The sequence below is a fragment of the Lynx rufus genome, unplaced genomic scaffold, assembly GCF_022079265.1.
Source record: "Lynx rufus isolate CCGP_SWC_20201006 ecotype Redwood Valley unplaced genomic scaffold, mLynRuf1.p SCAF_16, whole genome shotgun sequence".
NCBI lineage: Eukaryota > Metazoa > Chordata > Mammalia > Carnivora > Felidae > Lynx > Lynx rufus.
Genome location: NW_025814830.1, coordinates 12,087,295 through 12,110,595, shown reverse-complemented (window position 1 = coordinate 12,110,595; position 23,301 = coordinate 12,087,295). Strand labels below are relative to the sequence as shown.

General features: G+C 38.2%; 1 protein-coding gene across 5 annotated transcripts in view; it reads left to right on the top strand.

Annotated features, from left to right (window-relative positions):
- The window catches only part of LOC124511172 (zinc finger protein 585A), a 333,171-nt gene extending 323,018 nt beyond the window's left edge, over positions 1-10,153 (top strand). For 3 of the 5 annotated variants that reach the window (XM_047078136.1, XM_047078137.1, XM_047078138.1), the window contains 3 exons: positions 4,688-4,814; positions 5,074-5,166; positions 6,891-10,153. In XM_047078136.1, coding sequence (XP_046934092.1) covers positions 4,688-4,814; positions 5,074-5,166; positions 6,891-9,226 — 2,556 coding nt within the window. In that variant the 3' untranslated portion in view covers positions 9,227-10,153. The remainder of the gene's footprint in view (positions 1-4,687; positions 4,815-5,073; positions 5,167-6,890) is intronic. The other 2 variants (XM_047078139.1, XM_047078135.1) reach the window with 2 other exon arrangements.
- The last annotated feature ends 13,148 nt before the right edge of the window (positions 10,154-23,301 follow it).

Genomic DNA, 23,301 nt, shown 5'->3' with positions numbered 1-23,301 from the left:
TGGGCTGATGGCTCAGAGCCTGGAGCCTGTTTCCGATTCTGTGTCTCCCTCTCTCTCTGCCCCTCCCCCGTTCATGCTCTGTCTCTCTCTGTCCCCAAAAAAATAAATAAACGTTGAAAAAAATAATAATAATAAAAAAAATTTTTGTTTTTAATTTCATCGATACCTGCTGTTTATTATTTTCTTTCTTCTTGCTTTGAGTCTATTTTGCTCTTCTTTTTCTAGTTTCTTGATTTAACAATTTTCCCCTTTCCTTTTTTCTTAATTGATACATACTTGACATAAAATATTATATTAGTTTCAGGTTATATAACATAATATGTTTCTATATGTTGTGAAATCATCACCACAATAAGTCTAGTTAACATTCATTACTGTACATAGTTACAATTTTTTGTGTGATGAAAATTTTTTAAGATTTACTCTTAGCAACATTCAGTATACATTACAGTATTACTAACTGTAGTCACCATGCTGTAACATTATAGCCCCATGGTATATTTATCTTATAACTGAAAGTTTACCTTTTGACTGCCTTCACCCATTTTGCCCACTACCCCTTCCCCACCTCTGGTAACTACCAGTCTGTTCTGTGTATATGTGACTTTAGGTTTTTTTATTTTGAGATTCACATATAAGTGAGATCATATGGTAATTGTTCTTCTTTCTGACTTATTTCTCTTAGCATAATATCCTCAAGGACCATCCATGCTGTTGCAAATGGCAAGACTCCTTTTTTACGGCCAAATGGTATTCCATTGTATATATATATATACCACATTTTCTTTATCCATTCATCCACTGGTGGACACTTAGGTTGCTTCCATGTCTTGGCTGTTATAAATAACACTATAGTAAACATGGAGGGATGCATATATCTTTTGGGTTTGTTTTCATTTCCTTTGGATGAATATCCAGACATGGAATTGCTGGATCATATGGTAGTTCTAGTTTTAATTTTTTGAGGAACCTCCATACTATTTTCTGTAGTGGTTGCACCAATTTGCATTTTTAAAAAAAAATTTTTTTTTAACGTTTATTTTTGAGACAGAGAGAAACAGAGCATGAACGGGGGAGGGGCAGAGAGAGAGGGAGACACAGAACCGGAAGCGGGCTCCAGGCTCTGAGCCATCAGCCCAGAGCCCGACGCGGGGCTCAAACTCACGGAACGTGAGATTGTGACCTGAGCTGAAGTCGGACGCCCAACCGACTGAGCCACCTGGGCACCCCTGCACCAATTTGCATTTTTACCTATAGTGCACAAGGGTTCCCTTTTCTCCACATCTTCATCTGTACTTGATAAGTCATATTTTTTGTTTTGTTTTGTTTTTTGATAATAGTCATTCTAACAGGTGTAAGGTATCTCATTATGGTTTTAATATACATTTCCCTGATGATTAGTGATGTTGAGCACCTTTTGGCCTTCTATATGTCTTTGGAAAAATATCTATTCAGATCCTCTGCCCATTTTCTAAATTGTTTCCCCTTTTCTAATGTAAACATTTAGTGCTATGAATTTCCCTTTCAGCATTGCTCTATCTGCATCCCACAGATTTTGATATATTTTCACTTTCTTTCAGTTCTGTGTATTTTCTAAATTTCTTTTGAGAATTCCTCTGTGATTTATAGGTTATTTAGAAATGTGTTACTTCATTTCCAAATACTTTGTGGCTTTCCGGATAGCTTTTGTTACTATTTTGTAGTATAATTCCTTTGCAGATTTTTCTGTTGTCTTTGTTACCGATTTTTGGTTTGATTCCATTAAGAGATGCTATGTGTTATTTTAATTCTTTTAAATTTGTTAAAGTTTGTTTCACAGCCTAGGTTATGGTCTGTCTTGGTCACTCTTCTGTAGGTGTTTGAAAAGAATGTGTACTCCACTGTTGTTAGTTGGAATATTCTGTAAATTTCAGTTAGATCCTATTGTTTGTTTCTTCTATATCATTGATTATTTCCTGTCTACTGTTTCTATAAATTGCTAAGTGTGGGTATTCAGGTCTATATAATTCTTTTTTAATGTTATTTATTTATTTATTTATTTTTGAGACAGAGAGAGACAGAGCATGAGCAGGGGAGGGTCAGAGAGAGAGGGAGACGCAGAATCGGAAGCAGGCTCCAGGCTCTGAGCTGTCAGCACAGAGCCCGACGTGGGGCTTGAACCCACGAACTGTGAGATATGACCTGAGCTGAAGTCTGACGCCCAACCAACTGAGCCACCCAGGTGCCCCTATAATTCTTTTTTAAAATGTTCATGACTTTAGGTAGAAATAGCCATTCCTTCAATTATGCATTTACAGATGAAATTTTTTTAATATGGAGGATCATGTTTTTAAAAAGCATTTTATTATGAAAAAAGTAAACATATACAAAAGTCAAGAGAATAGTATCAGGAGCCCTTGTATTTCTCGTGCCAACCACCTAGCTTTATTAGTCATCAATATTCTGCCATTTAAATTCCATCTAAAACCACCCCCCCCCTCAGCTGCTGGATTATTTTGAAGCAAATCCCAAACACCATATCTTATCTGTAAATAATTTGACATGCATTTTTAAGAGATGAGAATTCTTTTTTTCTTTCTTTTTGTTTAACATAACCACTAAGTCTTTATCACATCTAAAACAACAGTAATTCCTAGATATCATCTAATACCTGGTTATTGTTTGAGGTTTTTAAAACCCATCATAAATATCTTTTTAATGTTGGTTTGTTTTAATGAAGGGCCAAACAAGGTCCTCAAGTTGCATTTGGTTAGTATGACTCTGAAGTTTCTTTTAATAAAGAAAAGCTTCCCTCCTATTATTTTTTCTATTGTAATTTATTTATTTATTAAAGTTTATGTATTTTGAGAGAGAGAGAGATAGAGAATCCCAAGCAGGCTTTGTACTGTCAGCGCACAGCCTGATGCAGGGTTCAAGCCCACGAACTGCAAGATCATGACCTGAGCCAAAATCAAGAGTTGGGCACTTAACTCACTGAGCCACCCAGGCACCCTTATAATTTATTTTTTGAAGAAAGGGGTCATTTGCTGCCTTCTGGATTTACGTTTCATTCTTAATACTGTTCAATATGTTTCTCTCACTTTCACTTTACCTGTGAATGATTTGTTAGATTTAGAGGCTGAATGAGATTCAGGTTGGATTTTTCTTTTTCTTTGTTAAGAATACTTAATAGATGGTATAATGAAATCAATTACTATATAATGTCAGGAAGCACATATTTGGTTGTCTCTCTTTTTGTGATGTTAAAATTGATTGTTGAATGTAGATGTTATTAGTTGGTCTATGATTGTAAACTTCTCTTCAGTCTTTCACCTGAAACAGTTCAGCAATTGTTTACTGAATTGGTGAATACTGAATAAATTAATGATTACTGAATAAATTCATTATTTCATTAGGAATTACAAAATTATGATATTCTAATTCTACCCTAACAACTTCATTTATTTGCTAGAATTGTTATGTAAGAAACTTCCTTCATCATTTATTTGGTTATCCTGCAATAGGGATCTTCTATGGAAAAAAATTCACATAAATCTGATTACCTTAATCACCTTTACTAAAAGTAAAAAAAAAATCCCTGTTTTATGATCAAACTGTTTTTTCCATAACCACCTTCCTGACATGTCATGCAGACTTCTCTCCGTTATATATATGTTATTGGTGTTCCCCAAACTCATCATGTATTTTCCTGTCTCCTCACCTTTGCTTCTGTCTTCTCTGGGAAGTGACCTCCTTTACCCCCCATTCTGTATTACACTTATCATATTTCAACTTAAATTCAACTAATACAAACTCACTGCCCCATGTCGAATACACTTTTTCCTTTTTTGGGTCCTCAGTGTGTTGTTCCATTTGAGAGATTTACTTTTTGACACTTAAGTGAACTTGTGTCTATTTTTTCCCTTCTTTTAAATCTTAGGTCTTTTAAGTTGCTAGAAGATTAGAAACATAAATAATTCATTTCTTTGTTCTCAGGACTAGCATAATGGCTGGTCCTAAATTGCTCAGAAACTGTATCATAGGTCATTCATCCACTTGCTAGAAGACTAAGAGAGAGCCTATTTCATTCTTCAGTTTTGAAAAATAAGTAATTGACTGACTGTAGTATAGAATAAATAGCAGAAATTCTTTCTTAGATTTCTTTCTCCTACAAAATGTGTAAAACTAGATGTTTTAATATGCACCCTGAATGAAATACCATTTTTTAAAAGTTTCTGTACTACACAGGTGTAGGCATTTATCAGAACTTCAAATGGTACATTGTGGATTTGTACATTTCATTGTGTGAAAATTTTACCTTAAAAAAGGTAAACAAACATTATACTCTAGTTAAATGATTTGCATTCTGACGTATTTAGGATGAAGTGTACTGGCATCTACACTTTACTCTGAACTGCATAAAAATGAGATGGATTGATGATAAAAGGATGGATAAATGTATGATAAAACAAATAGAGCAAAATGTTAATGATAGATTCTAAGTGGTTGGGAAACAGGTTTTCACTCTACAAATGCTTTTAAATTTTCTGTATGTTCAAAATTTTCCATAATAAAATGTTAGGGAAAAGGGAGGTGAGTTTTTAGAAAGAGGAAATAGATTAATAACAACAAAACCCACATTCCATATTCCTAGTCTCCATCCCCCAAAGCTAACTATTCATATTGAACAGGAAATGTGCCCTTACAGGGATCGGTGTCCTTCAGGGATGTGGCTGTAGATTTCAGCAGAGAGGAGTGGCAGCATCTAGACCTTGCTCAGAGAAACTTGTACCGGGATGTGATGTTGGAGACCTACAGTCACCTGCTTTCAGTAGGTAAGCACAGTTACTCAGATCCACAGTGAGAGTATTTCTGTTCTCAGTTGCTGAATGCTGTGAGATATCTGAAGTATGTAATGTTTTTGACTTTGATTTGTCTAGGGTTCTTTATCCCCTTGGGCATTCTGAACATTACTCTGTTCCAAGAAATAAATGGTTACATTCCTGAAGAACAAAACTTCATTGAACAGGACTATTGATTACATTTTGAAACACAATTAGCTGGATCCAGTCTTTTATCATTTCTCATAAACAGGGTATGAAGTTCCCCAACCAGAAGTTTTCATGTTGGAGCAAGGAAAGGAGCCCTGGGCATTGCAGGGTGAGAGCCCACATCAGAGCTGTTCAGGTGAGTGTGCATGACCAGACAGGTGGGAGAAAGGGGAGCTCTCAGCTGTCTTGAAAAAGACTGGCATCTTTAAAATGCTATTAAGATGACTGTTTTGGAAGGTTCTAATTTTTTTGTTCTAATTTACTGCTTGAGGACCCTTGACATTGGCCTCTCAAATAACTAAATGCTTTCATCATTTCTAACCATCTTTGGCTTTTCGGAGTCTAGATCACATGCTAATCTGCTTCATGAAGGATTTTTTTTCTTTCTGTCTTCCCCATTGTCTATGATTCTTTATGCATTCAGGCTTTCATGGATCTGCTTTCGTTCAAACTTACTATATGTCACACTCCCATTCTCATAGTCCTCTATCATTTCTTTTTTTCTACTATGGGATGCTTCAGAATATTATGTCCATCCAGGCTCTCTTCCTATTTTCTCCATAGGCACTGACATAAGATTTCTTATTTCCTTGTTCCCCATGTCTTTCACCCAACTGATGACTTGGGGGTAATTTTCACTTAACCTTTAGAAGTACTTTTCTGCTATTTCCTTCCAATATTGGTTGATGTTACACTAACTGGGGTCTCTCTGCCTCATTGCCTGATTTTTGTAATTACTTTATTTCTGTACTTCATGTGATGAAATTTGAGTTTAATTGTGGTCCTCATTCAGGGCACACTGTCATTATCAGTCTGGGTAAAGATTCTCTATGACTGCAGTTTCACTTTTTATGGTTTTGATTACCCACAGTCAGCCATGGTCTGAAAATATTAAATGGAAAATTCCAGAAATAAACAATTTATAAGCTTTAAATTGTGTGCCTTTCTGAGTAGCTTTGTGAAATCTTATGCCATCCCACTCCATCCTGCCCACGAGTTGAATCATCCCTTTGTCCAGCATATCCACGCTGTATATACTACCTAACCACTAGTCACTTAGTAGCCTTCTCGTTTGTCAGATTGACTGTCATGATATTGCAGTGCTTCTGTTCAAGTAACCCTTATTTTACTTAACAGTGGCCCCAGAGCAAAAGAGTAGTAATGGTGGCAGTTGTGGTATGCCAAAGAGAAGCCATAAAGTACTTCCTTTAAGTGAAAAGCTAAAACGTTCTTCACTGAATAAGAAAAAAAATCAGGTTTGGTACCTCTGAGGATTCAGACAGACATCCACTGAGTGTCTTGGAACATGTCCTGTTCCGATAAGGGAAGGGACTCCTGTATTTTGTTTTTTGATTTATTCCCATTTCTTTCTTTTCCCCACACCCATCTCACTTCTCACTGTAGGCAACTGTTTTATGTGATGGAAACATATTTTTTAATTTGTGCATATTCTTTTAAAATTTAAAGTGACTTGGGGTATGTATTATTATATAAATGTTACTGTGCTATATAGCTTGGGTTTTGCCTTACTTTTTCTACTTCTGTCCATGGTGAATTATGTTCATAAAGTTTACTTCCTCTAACCATTTGATTGTATCCCAGCATGTTCCTATCACCACTGTTACCCGCCTCCTCCTCAAGTGAGTCACCCTCACCCTTTTCTCTGTGTTCAACTTGGATGATCCATATGACCCTCCCCTCTAGCCTCTGCTAGCTGCTCTTTCAGCTAAACCATCATTCTCCTCTGTGAAGGAGAGTTTAGATTGCAGACTTCACAGCAGAGAATCCATGAAAAAGCTTCTTTCTACATTGAGAAGGAAGGTGATGCTACAAGTGATATTTTGTTGTATTTCATTCTAGAAGAATTGTGGCAGATTGATGACCAGACAGAAAGCTATCAGCAAAGAGACAACAAATCTTTAAGAGATGTTGTTTTCATCAAGAAAATACTGACTGCAAAGAAGGATTATGAATATAAGGACATTAGAAAAATAATCCATGTGAGCCAAAACATTCTTTCCCCCAAAAGAGCCCATCAGTGTGATTCATTTGGAAACGCTTTGAAGCATAATTTAGATTTACACAGTCATTATAGAAACAGTGCATCAAAGAACATGAATAAGATTACTGAATATGGTAAAATTTCTTCCTCTACTGACCCTGAGTGTTCTCCAACAGGAGAGAAGTTATGGGACCATAATCAATGTGGAAATATCCTCAGCTATAAACAAGCACCCTCTCAACATCAAAAAATTCATACTGGGGAGAAATCTTACGAATGTGCTGAATTTGGAAAGATCTTCACCCAGAAGTCACAGCTCAGGGTACATATGAAAGTTCATACAGGAGAAAAACTCTATGTGTGCATTGACTGTGGGAAAGCTTTTGTAAAGAAGCCAGAATTCATTACACATCAGAGAACCCATACTAGAGAGAAGCCCTATAAGTGCAGTGAATGTGGAAAAGCTTTTTTCCAAGTATCTTCTCTCTTAAGGCATCAAAGAATTCATACTGGAGAAAAACTTTATGAATGCAGTGAATGTGGAAAAGGCTTCTCTTACAACTCTGATCTCAGTATACACCAGAAAATTCATACTGGAGAGAGACACCATGAATGCAGTGATTGTGGCAAAGCATTTACACAAAAGTCCACGCTCAAGATGCATCAGAAGATTCACACAGGTGAGAGATCTTATATATGTATTGAATGTGGACAGGCCTTCATACAGAAGACACACTTGATTGCACACCGAAGAATCCATACTGGAGAAAAACCATATGAATGCAATAACTGTGGGAAGTCCTTCATTTCTAAGTCACAACTCCAGGTACATCAACGAATTCACACAAGAATGAAACCCTTTATATATACTGAATATGGGAAGATCTTCAACAATAGTTCCAATCTCACTACACATAAGAGAGTTCAAATTAGAGAGAAATCGTCCATATGTACTGAATGTGGTAAGGCCTTTACGTACAGGTCAGAACTGATTATACATCAGAGAATTCACACTGGGGAAAAACCTTATGAATGCAGTGATTGTGGAAAAGCCTTTACTCAGAAGTCAGCACTCACAGTGCATCAGAGAATTCATACAGGAGAAAAATCTTATGTATGCATGAAATGTGGACTAGCCTTTATCCAGAAGGCTCACTTGATTGCACATCAAATAATTCATACTGGAGAGAAACCTTATAAATGTGGCCACTGTGGGAAATCCTTTACTTCCAAGTCACAACTCCATGTACATAAACGAATTCACACAGGAGAGAAGCCTTATATGTGCGCTAAATGTGGGAAGGCATTCACCAACAGGTCAAATCTCATTACACATCAGAAAACTCATACAGGGGAGAAATCCTATATATGTCCTAAATGTGGAAAGGCCTTCACACAAAGGTCAGATTTGATTACACACCAGAGAATTCATACTGGAGAAAAACCTTATGAATGTGGTACCTGTGGAAAAGCCTTTACCCAAAAGTCACACCTCAATATACACCAGAAAATTCATACCGGAGAAAGACAGTATGAATGCCATGAATGTGGGAAAGCCTTCAACCAGAAATCAATACTTATTGTGCATCAGAAAATTCATACAGGAGAGAAACCTTATGTATGCGGTGAGTGTGGTAGAGCTTTCATCCGGAAGTCAAACTTCATTACTCATCAGAGAATTCATACTGGAGAGAAACCTTATGAATGCAGTGATTGTGGGAAATCCTTCACGTCCAAATCTCAGCTCCTGGTGCATCAACCAATTCACACAGGAGAAAAACCGTATGTGTGTGCTGTGTGTGGGAAAGCCTTTAGTGGCAGATCAAATCTCAGTAAACACCAAAAAACCCATACAGGAGAAAAGCCCTACATCTGTTCTGAATGTGGGAAGACCTTCAGACAGAAGTCAGAGTTGATTATACATCATAGAATCCACACTGGAGAGAAACCTTATGAATGCAGTGACTGTGGCAAATCTTTCACTAAGAAATCACAACTCCAAGTGCATCAGCGAATTCACACAGGAGAAAAGCCTTATGTATGTGCTGAGTGTGGGAAGGCTTTCACAGACAGGTCAAATTTGAATAAACATCAGACAACACACACTGGAGACAAACCCTATAAGTGTGTAGTCTGTGGGAAAGGCTTCGTCCAGAAATCTGTGCTCAATGTCCATCAGAGTATTCACACTTGAGAAGAACAGTGTGAGAAAACCTCAGTGAGATCAGGTCTGATTGTATATCATTAAATTTGTTAGCAGAAAAATATGCATATTATAAGTAGAAATACCCCATCAGAGTGTCTCACATTATTGTAAAGAATAGGGCCCTGAATGAAGGGGGACCTTCCCACATTAACACCACCTTCATTAAACCTTGAAGCATTCATACTAGGAAAATTGATAGAAGGCTTCTCATAAAAATATGATGGGACATTGTTACCAGATTCTGCATAGGAGAGGTTATATTAAGTCATGTTAATGATAATCCTGTTTACTGTGGAATAGGTAGATTACCAACAGGTTGAATGGTACAACAACATAATGTATATGATAGTGACAGATCCTAAGTTCTGTGAGATGTTTGCTGCAGAACGCATTATCTAACACCATTTGGGGTATTTTCTCATTCTTCTGCTGAATCTAACATGGTTGTGTGTGTCCGGTCCCCCATTGAGTATTTCCATCAAGAAAGAGATAACTCAGTAAAAAAGTTCTTTATGTATGCAGACACAAACCTCCGAGTGTATGTTGACCCATTATCCTCTAGCATCATGACTTGTAACCCCACCCCTTATCATCTCTACCACTAAAGTGTATTTGACCCTCATTAGTTCCTAGAATATTGTCTTCTGACACCCACATAATTGCATTAGTGATAAATACTAATGTCTGCTGACTGCCATTATCTCATTTAGCTCCCAACATAGTGTTTTGTGAACCTCCAGTACCCTCAGGAAAGCTTCTGAAAAGAATTTTCAGGTCATTTTGGTCAACTTTTCATCTCCATCTCCCTTTTGCTGTCATAGTTCTTCCAGCTTATTTGTCTGCCTTGATGCCCTGACATTTATAATAATAACAAATTAGAAACGCATATTAAAACACACCTCAACATTTGTTCAAGTCTTCTCTGTGTCCCATCTTTATGCCATGGACTCCACAAGCACCTTCTCCCCGTGTGCCTCAAACACATCAGTTCAGGTCCTGCCTCAGGGCCTTTGCATCTACAGCACTCATATCTGTGTGGTTAGCTCCTTCATGTCTTCCAATGGCACCTCTTCACAGAGGCTTTCCCTGTGCTTTCTTGCCTGGTTTAAAATTTTGACCCTCTCCCCTCTATCCTTTATCCTTCTCCATAGCACTTATTGCCATGATGCCCTGTATATTTTACTTGTCTGTGGCTCCTACGTTAGAATGTTTTTCTGTTTTGTTCACCACTTTGAACCTTGACCCGTGCCTGACAACAACAGACATTCCATGAATGCACACTGTGAAGTGTTGACCCTGCTCATCACAACTTTCCTTTAATCTTTTCTGTATTGCAGCATACGATGCTGCAGTGGGGAGAACCAACTTGCCTAAAACACCAGGCTTTTTCAGCTTGTTTTTACCTGGCCTCTGCCTCCTTTCCCCAAAGCTGAAACATGATTATAAACCTTTTGCCTGATGCCAGCCAATTTAAAGAAGGGAAAACTGAGACAGGAAATCCCACATAGATGCTTGGTGTTCAGGATTTCCTACCATGATTGTGAAATTCGCAGCTCCAAATACCCCACCCCAGACCCTCACCTCAGACCCACTCCTCATGTCCCAACAGGCCCACAGCTAATAGTATGAAGGGGCTGAGAGCAAACAGGGCAGACCTTCCTGGGAAGTTAGGTGTCTGACCCAAGACTGGCAGCAGTGGTCTCTCAAATGCAGGCAGAGGGTCTGACTGAACACTCAGCTGTTGGGCAGCCAAATTGGAAAGAGCAGAATGGTTCCTCCAGGTCAGTCCACTGGTAACAACTGGGAGTGGCAAGTAATGGGGTTGTGCAAGGTGCTGTTGCCTTTGTGAACAACAGCATTGTGGTTGAGGATGGGGACAGAACCTTGTCAGGGGGCAAGGCTGGGAATACTCCTGAACACTCTCACCCAAATTTGGTAGTGCCATTACTCCACCTTGGATTGATGTCTGATCCATCACTAACTCCCTTCATCTCACCCTTTGACAGTATCTGATGATCCACCATACTCTTATTCCTATCTTAGAACAATGTATGGTAGGTGATCCACTGTTAACTCCCTTTATCTCATTCAGTACTGTATCTGGGGCTTCACTAAATGTCTTGCAACCCACCATTATGCCTCAATTTATGACAGTGTTTGCTGACCCCCTCAAGAGAGTGTCTGAAGGACACCCCCCCCCACCTCTTCCCCCACTGCAGCACAGTATTTGTACACCCATTATCCCTCTTTCACTCAGTACTACGTTTATCACCCCTCCTTAATTCCAGGAAATAGTGTCCTGGAGATGTCATTACCTCCTCCACAACTAACCTCCAGCATGATGTCTGTCACTTCACTTGTGACAAAGCCTAGTAATCTCCATATTCCCCATTTATTCCCACTTTTCACGTTAAGTAGTAACTGATGACCACTTCCTACAATCTTCAGAATAGGAAGCTGTGATATACCCCACCTAATCCAACTATTAATAATATCTTCTGATACTTTTACTACACTTCTAGTAGGATGCTTTGTGATTCCCCTTCATTACTTGTCCATTGCAACAATGGTGACTAATGATCTCCCATTTCCCCATCTAGCAGTGTTTGTAACTGTCCCCAACCCAGCATGTGGTGATGCCCTCAATACCTTCTCTGAACACTGGTGTCATTAACCTGCTTCCCTCCACACAAGTAAGGGCAATGACTGATAATGCACCATAAACTCCACATTATCCATCTGCATTTTGGAGCCTCCACTATCCCCCTCTATAGTACCTACATTAATAACCAGCAAAAAGTCTGCTGATGTCCATTACCTATTAAGAGTGTCTGTGAACCTTCCATTAAACCTTCCAATAAATGCTGGTAGTTTGCTTTTCCCCATTGGTCTCCACTAACATAATGCTGGTTCCCCATTGCCCATATTGCTTCATGAGGCCCCTGTGTGGCTACTGCCAAGTTCTCCAGCATCGCTTCTCCACATCCCCACTGTTTACATGGACAAGAAACCTGGAAGAGAGAGAAGGGATGAGGATGAGGTCCTTGCCTCATAGGCCCCTCTGGGGAATTAGTGACCCAGAGTGGGCTGGGGAGGATCTGAGGGGCCCAGGAGACCACCAGCTGGGATTCCCATGATGCAACCAGAATAGAGAAGGCTGTGGATGTGGATTCAAATCCTGGTGCCAACACTGATCTGCTGAGGATTCTGGGCCAGTCCAGCAAACCTTCCCCCTGAGCCTCAATTGCCTCACCTGTAAAATGGAATTATTGAGAATGAAGTGACTTAATCAGGGCTGAATAAGGGAGCAGGGCTAGTGGTTACCAATTAGGGTATCCTGTTGTTGTTAATATCATTACTATTTATAAATGGACACAGCATCTGACCAACATCTGCATGACTGTGCCCAAACCTCACAGAGGGAAACATGTTATTTTTTTTGTCAATTCCAATTATTTCTCTTTTATATGTATAATGATATTATAGTACTGAGAAATTTTTAAAGTAGGATTTATTGAGGTGTGGATAATCACCCTTTTTAGTGTAGAATTCTGAGAGTTTTGACAAATGACAATTATGTAATCAACACCACAGTCAAGACAGAGAACATTTCCTTCACTCCCCAGCATTCCTTCCTATCCCATTTTAGGCAGTCTCCCTACTTCCAGCCTCTTGCAGTCACTAATTTGATCTGTTTCTGGTCTCTATAGTTTTGCCTTTTCCACGGTGTTACAGAAATATATGGGTATCTGTATGTACATATGTATGTATCCTTTTGAGTCTGACATCTTTCATTTTGTGATGTATTTGAGATTCATCCACATGGTTGTATGAGATACAGGTGAAAATAAGCTGATGAAAAGATGCTCAACATCATTAGTCAGGAAAATGCAAATTAAGACCGTGATGAGATACTACTACATGCTTAGAATGGCTTAAAATAATTTTTTTTTAAATAGTACCAAAAGTTGTCATGGATGCAGAGCAATGGACACTTTAATGCGTTACTGTTGGGAAGGTAAAATGATATATCCACTCTGGACAAAAATTTGGTAGGTTCTTATAAAATTAACCATATACCATATACTATGAACCAGCAGTTCTGCTCCTCAGTATTTAACCTAGAGAAATGAAAAATTATATATGGACTCAAATGTTGACAGAAACTATATTCACTTGCCAAAAGATTGGAAACAACCCAAATGTAGTGGGTGAATAATTCAATAAATTGTAGGACATACAATGAGATACTACTTACACATAAGAAGGAATAATTTATTGACACAAGTTACAATATGGATGAATCTCAAAAAAGTATGTTTTACCATGTGATAATTTAAATTATATTTGATAAAAGATTATTAGATATTAGATTATAAATATAGGTTTGTATAATTTTATATGTGCATATTACTATTATAGTAATGTATATTTACAATATATAGCACATTATATTTATTGTATATTAAAATGTTTATTTATATAATATCTAATATGTATGATTACTGAATTATGTAACTTTTATATCAGACTTTCACACTTCAGTTATTTATATTTTTACATGTTTACATTTAATGTTTATAGTGTAAAGTTATAACTATAATAAAAGGGGCATACGGTCTGGAGAGCCTGCAGTTGTAGCTGGTCAGCATTTTTATTATTTGTCAGCAGCTCAAGCATCAAGAAAGCTTGTTCCACTTTGGACCTTTGCTCAGCTGTGTTCTCTGAGAGTACTCTGCTTCCCCAATGCTCATGCTGCAGCTTGCTGTCCTTTTCTATTCTTTGGAGAACCCCCTGCCACCACCATCTCCACCATTATATGTGGAGTAACACACTTCTTGGGATCACTATTTTGTACTATATTTGTATTGCAAGTACCACTATCTGACCTGATATTAAATGTTTCTGGTTTGGGTTTATCATTCCCCCCTCCCCACTGGACTGTCAACCTCATGATGCCCAGGCTTTGTCTTCTTTCAACTGTGTTCAGGGCACCCAGCACAGCACTAGCACAAAGTAGACACTCAGTATAAGTTTAAGTGGAAAAATGAATGATAGTAATAACAGTTGACCACGTGCCCCACACTGAGTGAGCTAAACTCCAGGGGTAGGGGATGAGGAAGGGAGGGTGGGTTGGTTACAGTCCCCTAATTCAAGATTTAATGCCCCTCCCCACACTTCAGCACACCTAAGCCCTAACCCTTTCTCACCCAACCACCCATCCTTCCCGTCCCCAGTGTATCTGACTTGCATCCTTCCCCAGTGTCCACAAGGTCAGTGCTGTCTCCGTACTCAGTCTCCTGGTTGCTGTGGGCAGGCCGTGTAAGGTGGGGAGGGACAATAGTGGGGAACCAACAGGCAGGGAACCATTCTGTCAGCATCCACCCCAGAACTTCTGTATCCCATCATTCCATGTGGTCTGCCCTCCATGAGGTCTACATCCTCCACCAGAGGAACCACCAGTGGATATGAAACCCTGAGGACAAGAGGAATGTGGCAGGGCTGAGGTTTCCCAGCCCTAAGCACATTGCTGGACAATAAATATGACACAATGTGGCAGGTGTTGACATTTATGGCAAGGTTGGGTTAAAGCCATGATGGTTGGGGTGCCCGGGAGGCTCAGTCAGTTAACTGTCCAACTTCGGCTCAGGTCATGATCTCACTATTCATTGGTTTGAGGCCCGCATCAGGCTCTGCTGACAGCTCAAAGCCTGGAGCCTGCTTTGGATACTGTGTCTCCCTCTCTCTCTGCTCCTCCTCTGCTTGTGCTCTGTCTCTCAAAATGAATAAATGTTAAAAAAAAAAAAAAAAAAAAGCCATAATTGTCATGGGCACTTGCCCTAATGGCAGGATAGGCTGAGCACTCCAGCGTCAGCCATCAATTGGGACTACTGGTGCTGGTGTGGCTGTTACCTATATTATACCCTACCCCGCCCCACCCTACTTCCCATGCCATACATCATACCATACCATAACCATACCATACACTTACTAACCATTTTACATAATTCCATAATTATATTAATTATATTATTGTACTGAAGTATAATTAACATAATTTAGGAAAGCTCTGTCATTATTTGTACTATGCCTGTAATTATTAAGATACCATGTTTAATACCAATTCTGATGCTAAGAAGTCCTGTATCCCTTCCGCCTTCTGCCACCTTCAGGTGGCAGTGATGTTTGCACTATATTTACACCATAGTGCTACCTCTAGAAGTGACGTTTTCCCCTCTCTGTCAAATGAGCTCTATTAGATTACTCCCTTAGTGATATTATAATTGTACTATTTTAATATTTATTATAATAGTATTGCTTTTAAAACAAAAATTGGTGTTTCCATCCGTGAAATGGGACAATGTAATCACCACTTTAATACAATCATTTGAATTACATTAAGGTTATGACTATAATTGGGGTGCTTGGCTGGCTCGGTTGGTAGAGCATGTGACTCTTGATCTTGGGGTTGTGAGTTCCAGCTCCATGGTGGGCATAGGAATTACTTTTTAAAAAGCTTATGACTATAATTAATGTCAATTCTGAAAACCTATGGTGTGTTCCATTACACTCTGGAAAATGGCATGTTTATAATGCATCCCTGACTACATTATTAATTGCTATGTAACAAGCTACTCAAAACTTAATGACTTAAAACAACAATAAATATTTATTCTCTCAGTTTCTGAGGGCCAGAAATTTGGGAACACCTTAGCTAGGTGGTTCTGGCTTAGGAACTCTCAAGAGGTTAAGTCATACTGTCAGGAATGATGACAATTTTATAAACTAGAGGGAAATAGTCCACATATTACAAGGTCTCTGTGAGGTTTAAATGACAGAACCCAGTACACAGCACTAATAGTGATTGATGATGATGGTGATAATTTATTAAGTGAGTGCACCAGTCCCTGTTCTAGGCACTTTAAATCTATAATGAATCCATCCACACAACAATGCTTAAGATGGGCTCATTATTCCCATTTCATAGATGAAGAATGTGAGTTGTAGACAAGTAAAGTGTCATGGACTCTGGGTCTGGAGTTCTCTCTTGTCCAGCAGGACAGCAGACTCAGGATTGAAATGTGAGAGGCTAATGTCTGGGAGGAGACAAGAGCCTCGAGTAAGAGTTCTTGCTCCGTTTTCATTGGGATCAGAAAGCTTACAAGTGTGACGGACATGCACAAAGAGACAATGAAACCATGAACATTAACTCATGGGTGTGAGGGAAAGGGGGTTTTGAAGATATGCAGTGTTAGGGGTTTGGATCAATACAAAACAAAATCCTGGCACCAACATCCTTGCACCGGGCAGATGGTTTCTTCATTTATTTTACAGCAGGCATGAGGCGCCACCTCTGTTTACCTAAACTGGCCTACTGAACATGCTACCTCAGGGTCAACAAGGCATGTTTCTTTTGCTAATTAGCTCCATTCTGGGCAATTTCACCCTGCTGCGGGTCTATAGCCTTGTTTACCAATTTGCCTATGTTGATCCTTCCTTCCTGTGAACGCAGCTTTCTGCTATTGTACTAAATTGGGGGGTGCTTGCACCCTGAATACCTAATCTTGTTTACCTAATCTTAGATGTTTTCATCCTGAGATTTCCTATTCCTCTACCTTTGTCCTATACTGGGGGCCTTTGCCCTGTTTACCTAATCTTGTTTACCCAATCTTTGGTGTGTTCATCCTGTGGCTTTCTAATTCTTTATGCCTTGTTAACCTATCGGTGCAACCTCAGGGAATTCCTAAACTTATTCCCCACAGTAAAGGAACTTGCTCAAGATAAAAAGCTAGTAAATAGCATAGGGGGATTCAAGCCCAAGCCCGTTGGCTGCAAGATCCATTATATTAATCCCTTTGGAATGCTGCCCCTTAAAAGTCATCGTTAATATAATCACTTACAATTTGAATTATAGTATATACAACTATAGTTAAGGCGTGGTTGTAATACTTCTCTCTGAATAGGCTGGTTATTCCTATACCCCCACTGCACCCCAAGAAATAGTACATCATTAACATCATTATTATCTTAATATTATAAATGGTGTAAGCCTGAGGGATTCCTAAGCTTATCCCCCACACTTTACAAAGAAGAGTCACAAGTATTCACACCCTGGAGAGAATGTAGTTATATACTGACCCATCATTCCTGAAGCAGGGAAGGCAGAAGGTCAGGGTCAGAAGCAGTTAAGAGATTAAGGGTGACACAAACTGGAAAATGGCATCAACCTCCCATCACCAGAAGCCTCCTGAGACTGTTTTGTTGAAACAACATGGTAATGAATGGCTTAATGACATTAGTGATTATGATTACACCAGTTCTAGAAGCTGTTGAGAAGAAAGGACATTTTCTGTTTCTTATGCTAGAAAGTAGTAGGAAGGCCTAGAATTATTAAACTTGAAACACAGAAATTGCATAGTGAGTGCTGACTGCAAAGGGAGCTCCCTAAGATACTTAAACTGTGGACAGGGATGAAGAGGATGCACACAGAAAGAATTATACTGGGGTTCTCTAGGATGTTTGTTTGTTGTTGTTTTTAATTATTATAGCTGAGTACATTGATATTGGGCCTCACTACTCATATCTAAATTATCTGGATGATTTTTTAATATATAGATTTCTGGGCCCCACCACCAGTTTCTGTTCTAGCATATGTGAGCTGGGGACCAAGAATCTAAATTTCTCACAGGTTCCCAGGTGATGGTGATACTGTTGGTAGTCAAGTCACACTGTGAGCAACAAAGACCTAGAGAGGTCAGTGGTTCACTCAAAGGCATAGAGCTTAGTAAAAGGTAGATGGCAACTAAAGCCAGCAAGTATGAGTCTAGAAACTAAGGGATATCTAAGAGAGAGGATGGATGGCAAAAGTTCAACAAATATCCTCCTGTCAGAGGCCTGATAAGATTGATCCAAGGAATCTTTCCTGGTCCCCCAGACAACTCAATGAAGTTGAAGAACATGTCTGGGGCAATCAGTCTTTAGTGGTTAGGAGGGCACTGGAAGGAAACTTAGTTGTATTAAAAATGAGATGTTGGACTGCCTAGAAGTGGATAAATGTGATGAAAACCATGACTATGCTTAGAAGAGACAGATGTAAATCTCTGTAAGCCTGGATTAAGCAACAGTTCCCTTAGATGACGTTTAAGCACAAACAAAAAACAAGTAAATTAGACTTTACCAAAATTAAATACTTTTGTGAGTCTAAGGACATTATCAGGAAGATGCAAAGACAATCCACAGAATGGGAACAATATTTTCAGATCATCTCTCTGATAGGAGTCTAGTATCCAGGATATATAAAGAACACTTAGACAGTAAAAAGACAACTCAATCTCAAAATAAGCAAAGAATTTGAAGACATTTCTTCAAAGGAGACATACAAATGAGCAATAGCCCATGGAAAAATGCCCAACATCATTAAAGAAATGCAAATCAAAACCACAACAAAATACTATCTTGTACCCATTAGGATAGCCATTTTTAAAAAATGGGAAATAGCAGAGTGCCTGGGTAGCTCAGTCAGTTAGGCATCCAACTCTTGATCTCACAACTTGTGAGTTTGAGCCCTGCATCAGGCTCTGTGCTGACAGTGCGGAACCTGCTTGGGATTCTCTCTTCCTCTCTCTCTGCCCCTCCCCCACACTCTCTGTCTCTCTCAAAAATAAATAAATAAACTTTTTTAAAAATGGAAAATAGTAAGTTTTAGTGAAGTTGTGAAAAAAATTGGAACCCTCACAGACTGCTGACATAGATTTCATATACCTGTTGGCCATTTTTATGTCTTCTTTGCAGATATGTGTATTCAAATCTTTAGCCCATTTTTACATAGAGGTACTCAGTGGATTTTGTTTATTGTCTTGCTATTAAGTTGTAGGAATTTCTTATATATTTTAGAAATTAACTCCTTATCTGATATGGTTTGCAGTTATCTGATATTTTCTTCTAGTCCACAGGTTGCTTTTTACTGTGTTATTTCCTTTGCTGTGCAGAAGCTTTTTAATTTGATGCAGTCTCACTGGTCTGGTTTTGCTTTGGTTGCCTCTGCTTTTGGTGTTGTATCCATGCTGTAAAGCTTTTCCTCTATGATTTCTAGGAGTTTTATAGTTTCAGAACTTACATTTAAGTTTTTAATCCATTTTGGGTTGATTTTTATGTATGGTATAATACATAGATCCAATTTCATTCTTATGTAGGTGGAGATCCAGTTTTCCTAACATAACAATTTGTTAGAGACTGTCCTTTTCCCATTGTGTATTCTTGCCATCCTTGCTGAAGATCAATTGATCTTGTACGTGTGGATTTAGTTCTGGGCTCCCTGTTCTGATCCGTTGGTCTATAAGGTCTGTCTATATGTCTGTCTTTTTACCAGACCATAATGTTTTAATTACTAAGGCTTTGAAATATATTTTGAAATCAGGAAGTGTAATGCCTCAGTTTTGTTCTTCTTTCCCAAGATAGTCTTGGTTATTTGGAGACTGTTTCCATGTGAGTTTTAGAATTCTATTGTAAGAAAGTAGCCCAGTCTCATTCCTTTGTATGTAAAAATTTTCCCAGCACCATTCATTGAAGAGACTATCCTTTCCGCCATTGTATTTTCTTGGCTCCTATGTTGTAAATTAATTGACCATCTACATGTAGGTTTATTTCTGGGTTCTCTATTCTGTTCCATTGAACTATATGTCTGTTTTTATGCCAATACCATATACAGTTTTGATTACTATAGCTGTGTAATATAGTTTGAAATCAGGAAGTGTGATGCCTATAGCTTAGTTTTCTTAAGAATGCTTTAGCTACTTGGAGTCTTTCAGTTCCATCAAATCTTAGGATCATTTGTTCTATTTCTGTGAAAAGTGCCATTGGAATTATAAGAGGGATTACATTGCATAGTACGGAAATTTTAATATTAATTCTTCTAGTCTAAGAACATGGAATATCATTCCATTTATTTGTGTCTTTTTCATTTACTTTTATCAGTGTCTTACAGTTTTCAATATGCAGTCTTTCACTTCCTTGGTTAAATTTATTCCTAGGTATTTTATTCTTTTCAATACCACTGAAAATGGGATAGTTTTCTTAATTATTTCTGATAGTTTGCTACCAGTGTATAGAAATGCAAGTGATTTTTGTATATTGATTTTGTGTCCTGCAACTTTACTGAATTCATTTATTAGTTCTACAAGGTTTTTTGGTGAAATCTTTAGGGTTTTCAATAGATATGCTCCTGTCATATGCATATAGTGATAGTTTTACTTCTTCCTTTCCAATCGAATGTCCTTTATTTCTTTTTCTTTCCTAATTGCTTTGGCTGAGACTTCCAACATTATATTGAACAAAAAAGGTGAGTGTGGGTCCTTGTCCCTGATCTTAAAGGAAAAGTTTTCAGCTTTTCACCATTTAGTATGATGTTGGCTGTAGGCTTGTCATACATGACCTTTATTATGTTGAGGTACATTTCCTGTCTACCCAGTTTGTTGAGAGTTTCATCATAAATGGATGTTGACTTTTTCAAAGGTTCTTCCTGCATCTATTGAGATGATCATATGATTTCTGTCCTTATTTTTGATAGTGTGGTGTATTACATTGATTCATGAATGTTTAATAATCCTTGCATACCTGGAATAAATCCAGGTCATGGTGTATGATCCTTTTAATGTATTGGTGAATTTGCTTTGCTAATACTTTGTTGAAGATTTATACACCTATGTTCATCAGGGATCTTGACCTGTAATGTTCTTTTCTTGTGGTGTCCTTATCTGGTTTTAGTCTTCCACTACTGCTGGCCTCATAAAATGAGTTTGGAAGGATTTGAGAAGGATTGGTATTAATTTTTCCTGAAATATTTGGTGGAATTCACCACTGGAGCCATCTGGTCCTGGAATTTTGTTTGTTGGGAGGTTTTTAATTACTGATTCCATTACCTTACAAGTAATTAGTCTGTTTAGATTTTTGTGTTTCTTCATGATTCAGTGTTAGTAGATTGTATGTTTCTAGGTATTCATCCATTTCTTCTAGGTTGTCCAATTTTTTGTGTGTATAATTATTCACAGTAGTCTCTTTTATTTTTTTTATTTAAAAAAATTTTTTTTTTAACATTTACATATTTTTGAGACAGAGAGAGACAAAGCATGAACGGGGGAGGGTCAGGGAGAGGGAGACACAGAATCTGAAACAGGCTCCAGGCTCTGAGCTGTCAGCACAGAGCCCGACACGGGACTCGAACTCATGGACCGCAAGATCATGACCTGAGCCGAAGTCAGCTGCTTAACCGACTGAGCCACACAGGCGACCCCACAGTAGTCTCTTATAATCCGTGGTATCAGGTGTAATGCCCTCTTTTATATTCTGGTTTTGAGTCTTCATTCTTTTTTTTTTTCTTTTGTGCGTGTGTGTATGTGTTGCTAAAGTTTATATTTTTTAAAAACCCAGCTCTTAGTTTAACTGATTTTTTCTATTGTTTTTAGTCTCTATTTCATTTATTTTCACTCTAATTTTTGTTATTTTCTTCCTTCTACTAACTTCCAGTTTCATATGGTATGCTGCATTTCCATTTTCTTTGTCTCAAGATATGTATATCTTTCAACATACATTTTAAATTTCACTTTTTATTTCTTCTTTGATCTATTGGTTGTTTAGTAACATGTTGTTTAATCTCCATATATTTGTGAATCTTCCAGTATTTTTTTTCATATAATTGGATTCTAGTTTCACATTATTGTGGTCAGAAAAGATGCTGATATAATTTTAGTCTTTCTAATTTATTAAGACTTGTTTTGTGGCCTAACGTGATCTATTCTGGCAAATGTTCCACATGCACTTGAGGAGAACACATATTCCGTTGCTTTTGGATAGAATATTTTATATATGTCTGTGAAGTCCATCTGTTCTAACATGTTGTTTAAGGCCAATGTTTCCTAATTGATTTTCTGTCTGGATGATGTATCCAGTAATTAAAGTGTGGTATTAAAGTCCCACAGTATTACTGTATTACTGTCTATTTCTCCCATTAGGTCTGCTAATATTTGCTTTATATATTTAAGTTCTCCTATGTTGGGTACATAAAGATTTACAAATGGTGTATCTTCTGGTCGAACTAACACCTTTATCATTATATAATTGACCTTTTTGACTCTTATTATAATCTTTGTCTTAAAGTCTATTTTGGCTGATGTAAGTATAGCTGCCCCAGCTTTCTTTTGGCTTCTATTTGCATAAAATATCTTTTTCCATTCCTTTACTTTGAGCCTATGTGTGTCCTTTCTCTGAAGTTAGTCTCTTGTAGGCATCATGTAGATGGGTCTTTTTTTTTTTTAATCTATTCATCCATTTACATTTGAAGTAATTATGGGTAGTTATGTACTTACTGCCATTTCAGTTATATTCTGGCTGTTTTGTAATTCCTGTTTCTGTCTTCTCTTGCTCTCTTCCTTTGTGATGATTTTCTGTAGTATTTAGCTTAGATTTCTTTCTCTTTTGTTTATCTACTGTAGGTTTTCACTTTGTAGTTACCAGGTAATCTTACAGAAAACAGCTTGTATTTATAATAGTCTATTTTAAGTTAATAACAACTTAAGTTTGAACACATTCTAAAGCTCTACAGTTTTACTTCTCTATCCCCACATGGTTTTTTGTTTTTTGTTTTTTGTTTTTTGTTTTTTTTTGAGACAGAGTGTGAGTGGGAGAAGGGCAGAGAGAGAGGGAGACACAGGATCTGAAACAGGCTCCGGGCTCTGAGCTGTCAGCACAGAGCCCCATGTGGGGCTCAAACCCACGAACCATGAGATCATGACCTGAGCCAAAGTTGGATGCTTAACCAACTGAGCCACCCAGGCACCCTCTTTTTAAATACTAATAAATAGAATCCTTGGGGTGCCTGGGTGGCTCAGTTGGTTAAGCGCCGACTTCGGCTCAGGTGATGATCTCAGGGTTTGTGGGTTCAAGCCCTGCGTCAGGCTCTGTGCTGACAGCTCAGAGCCTGAAGCCTGCTTCAGATCCTGTGTCTCCTCTCTCTGTCCCTCCCCCACTTGCTCGCGCCCTCTGTCTCTCGCAAAAATAAAGTAAACATT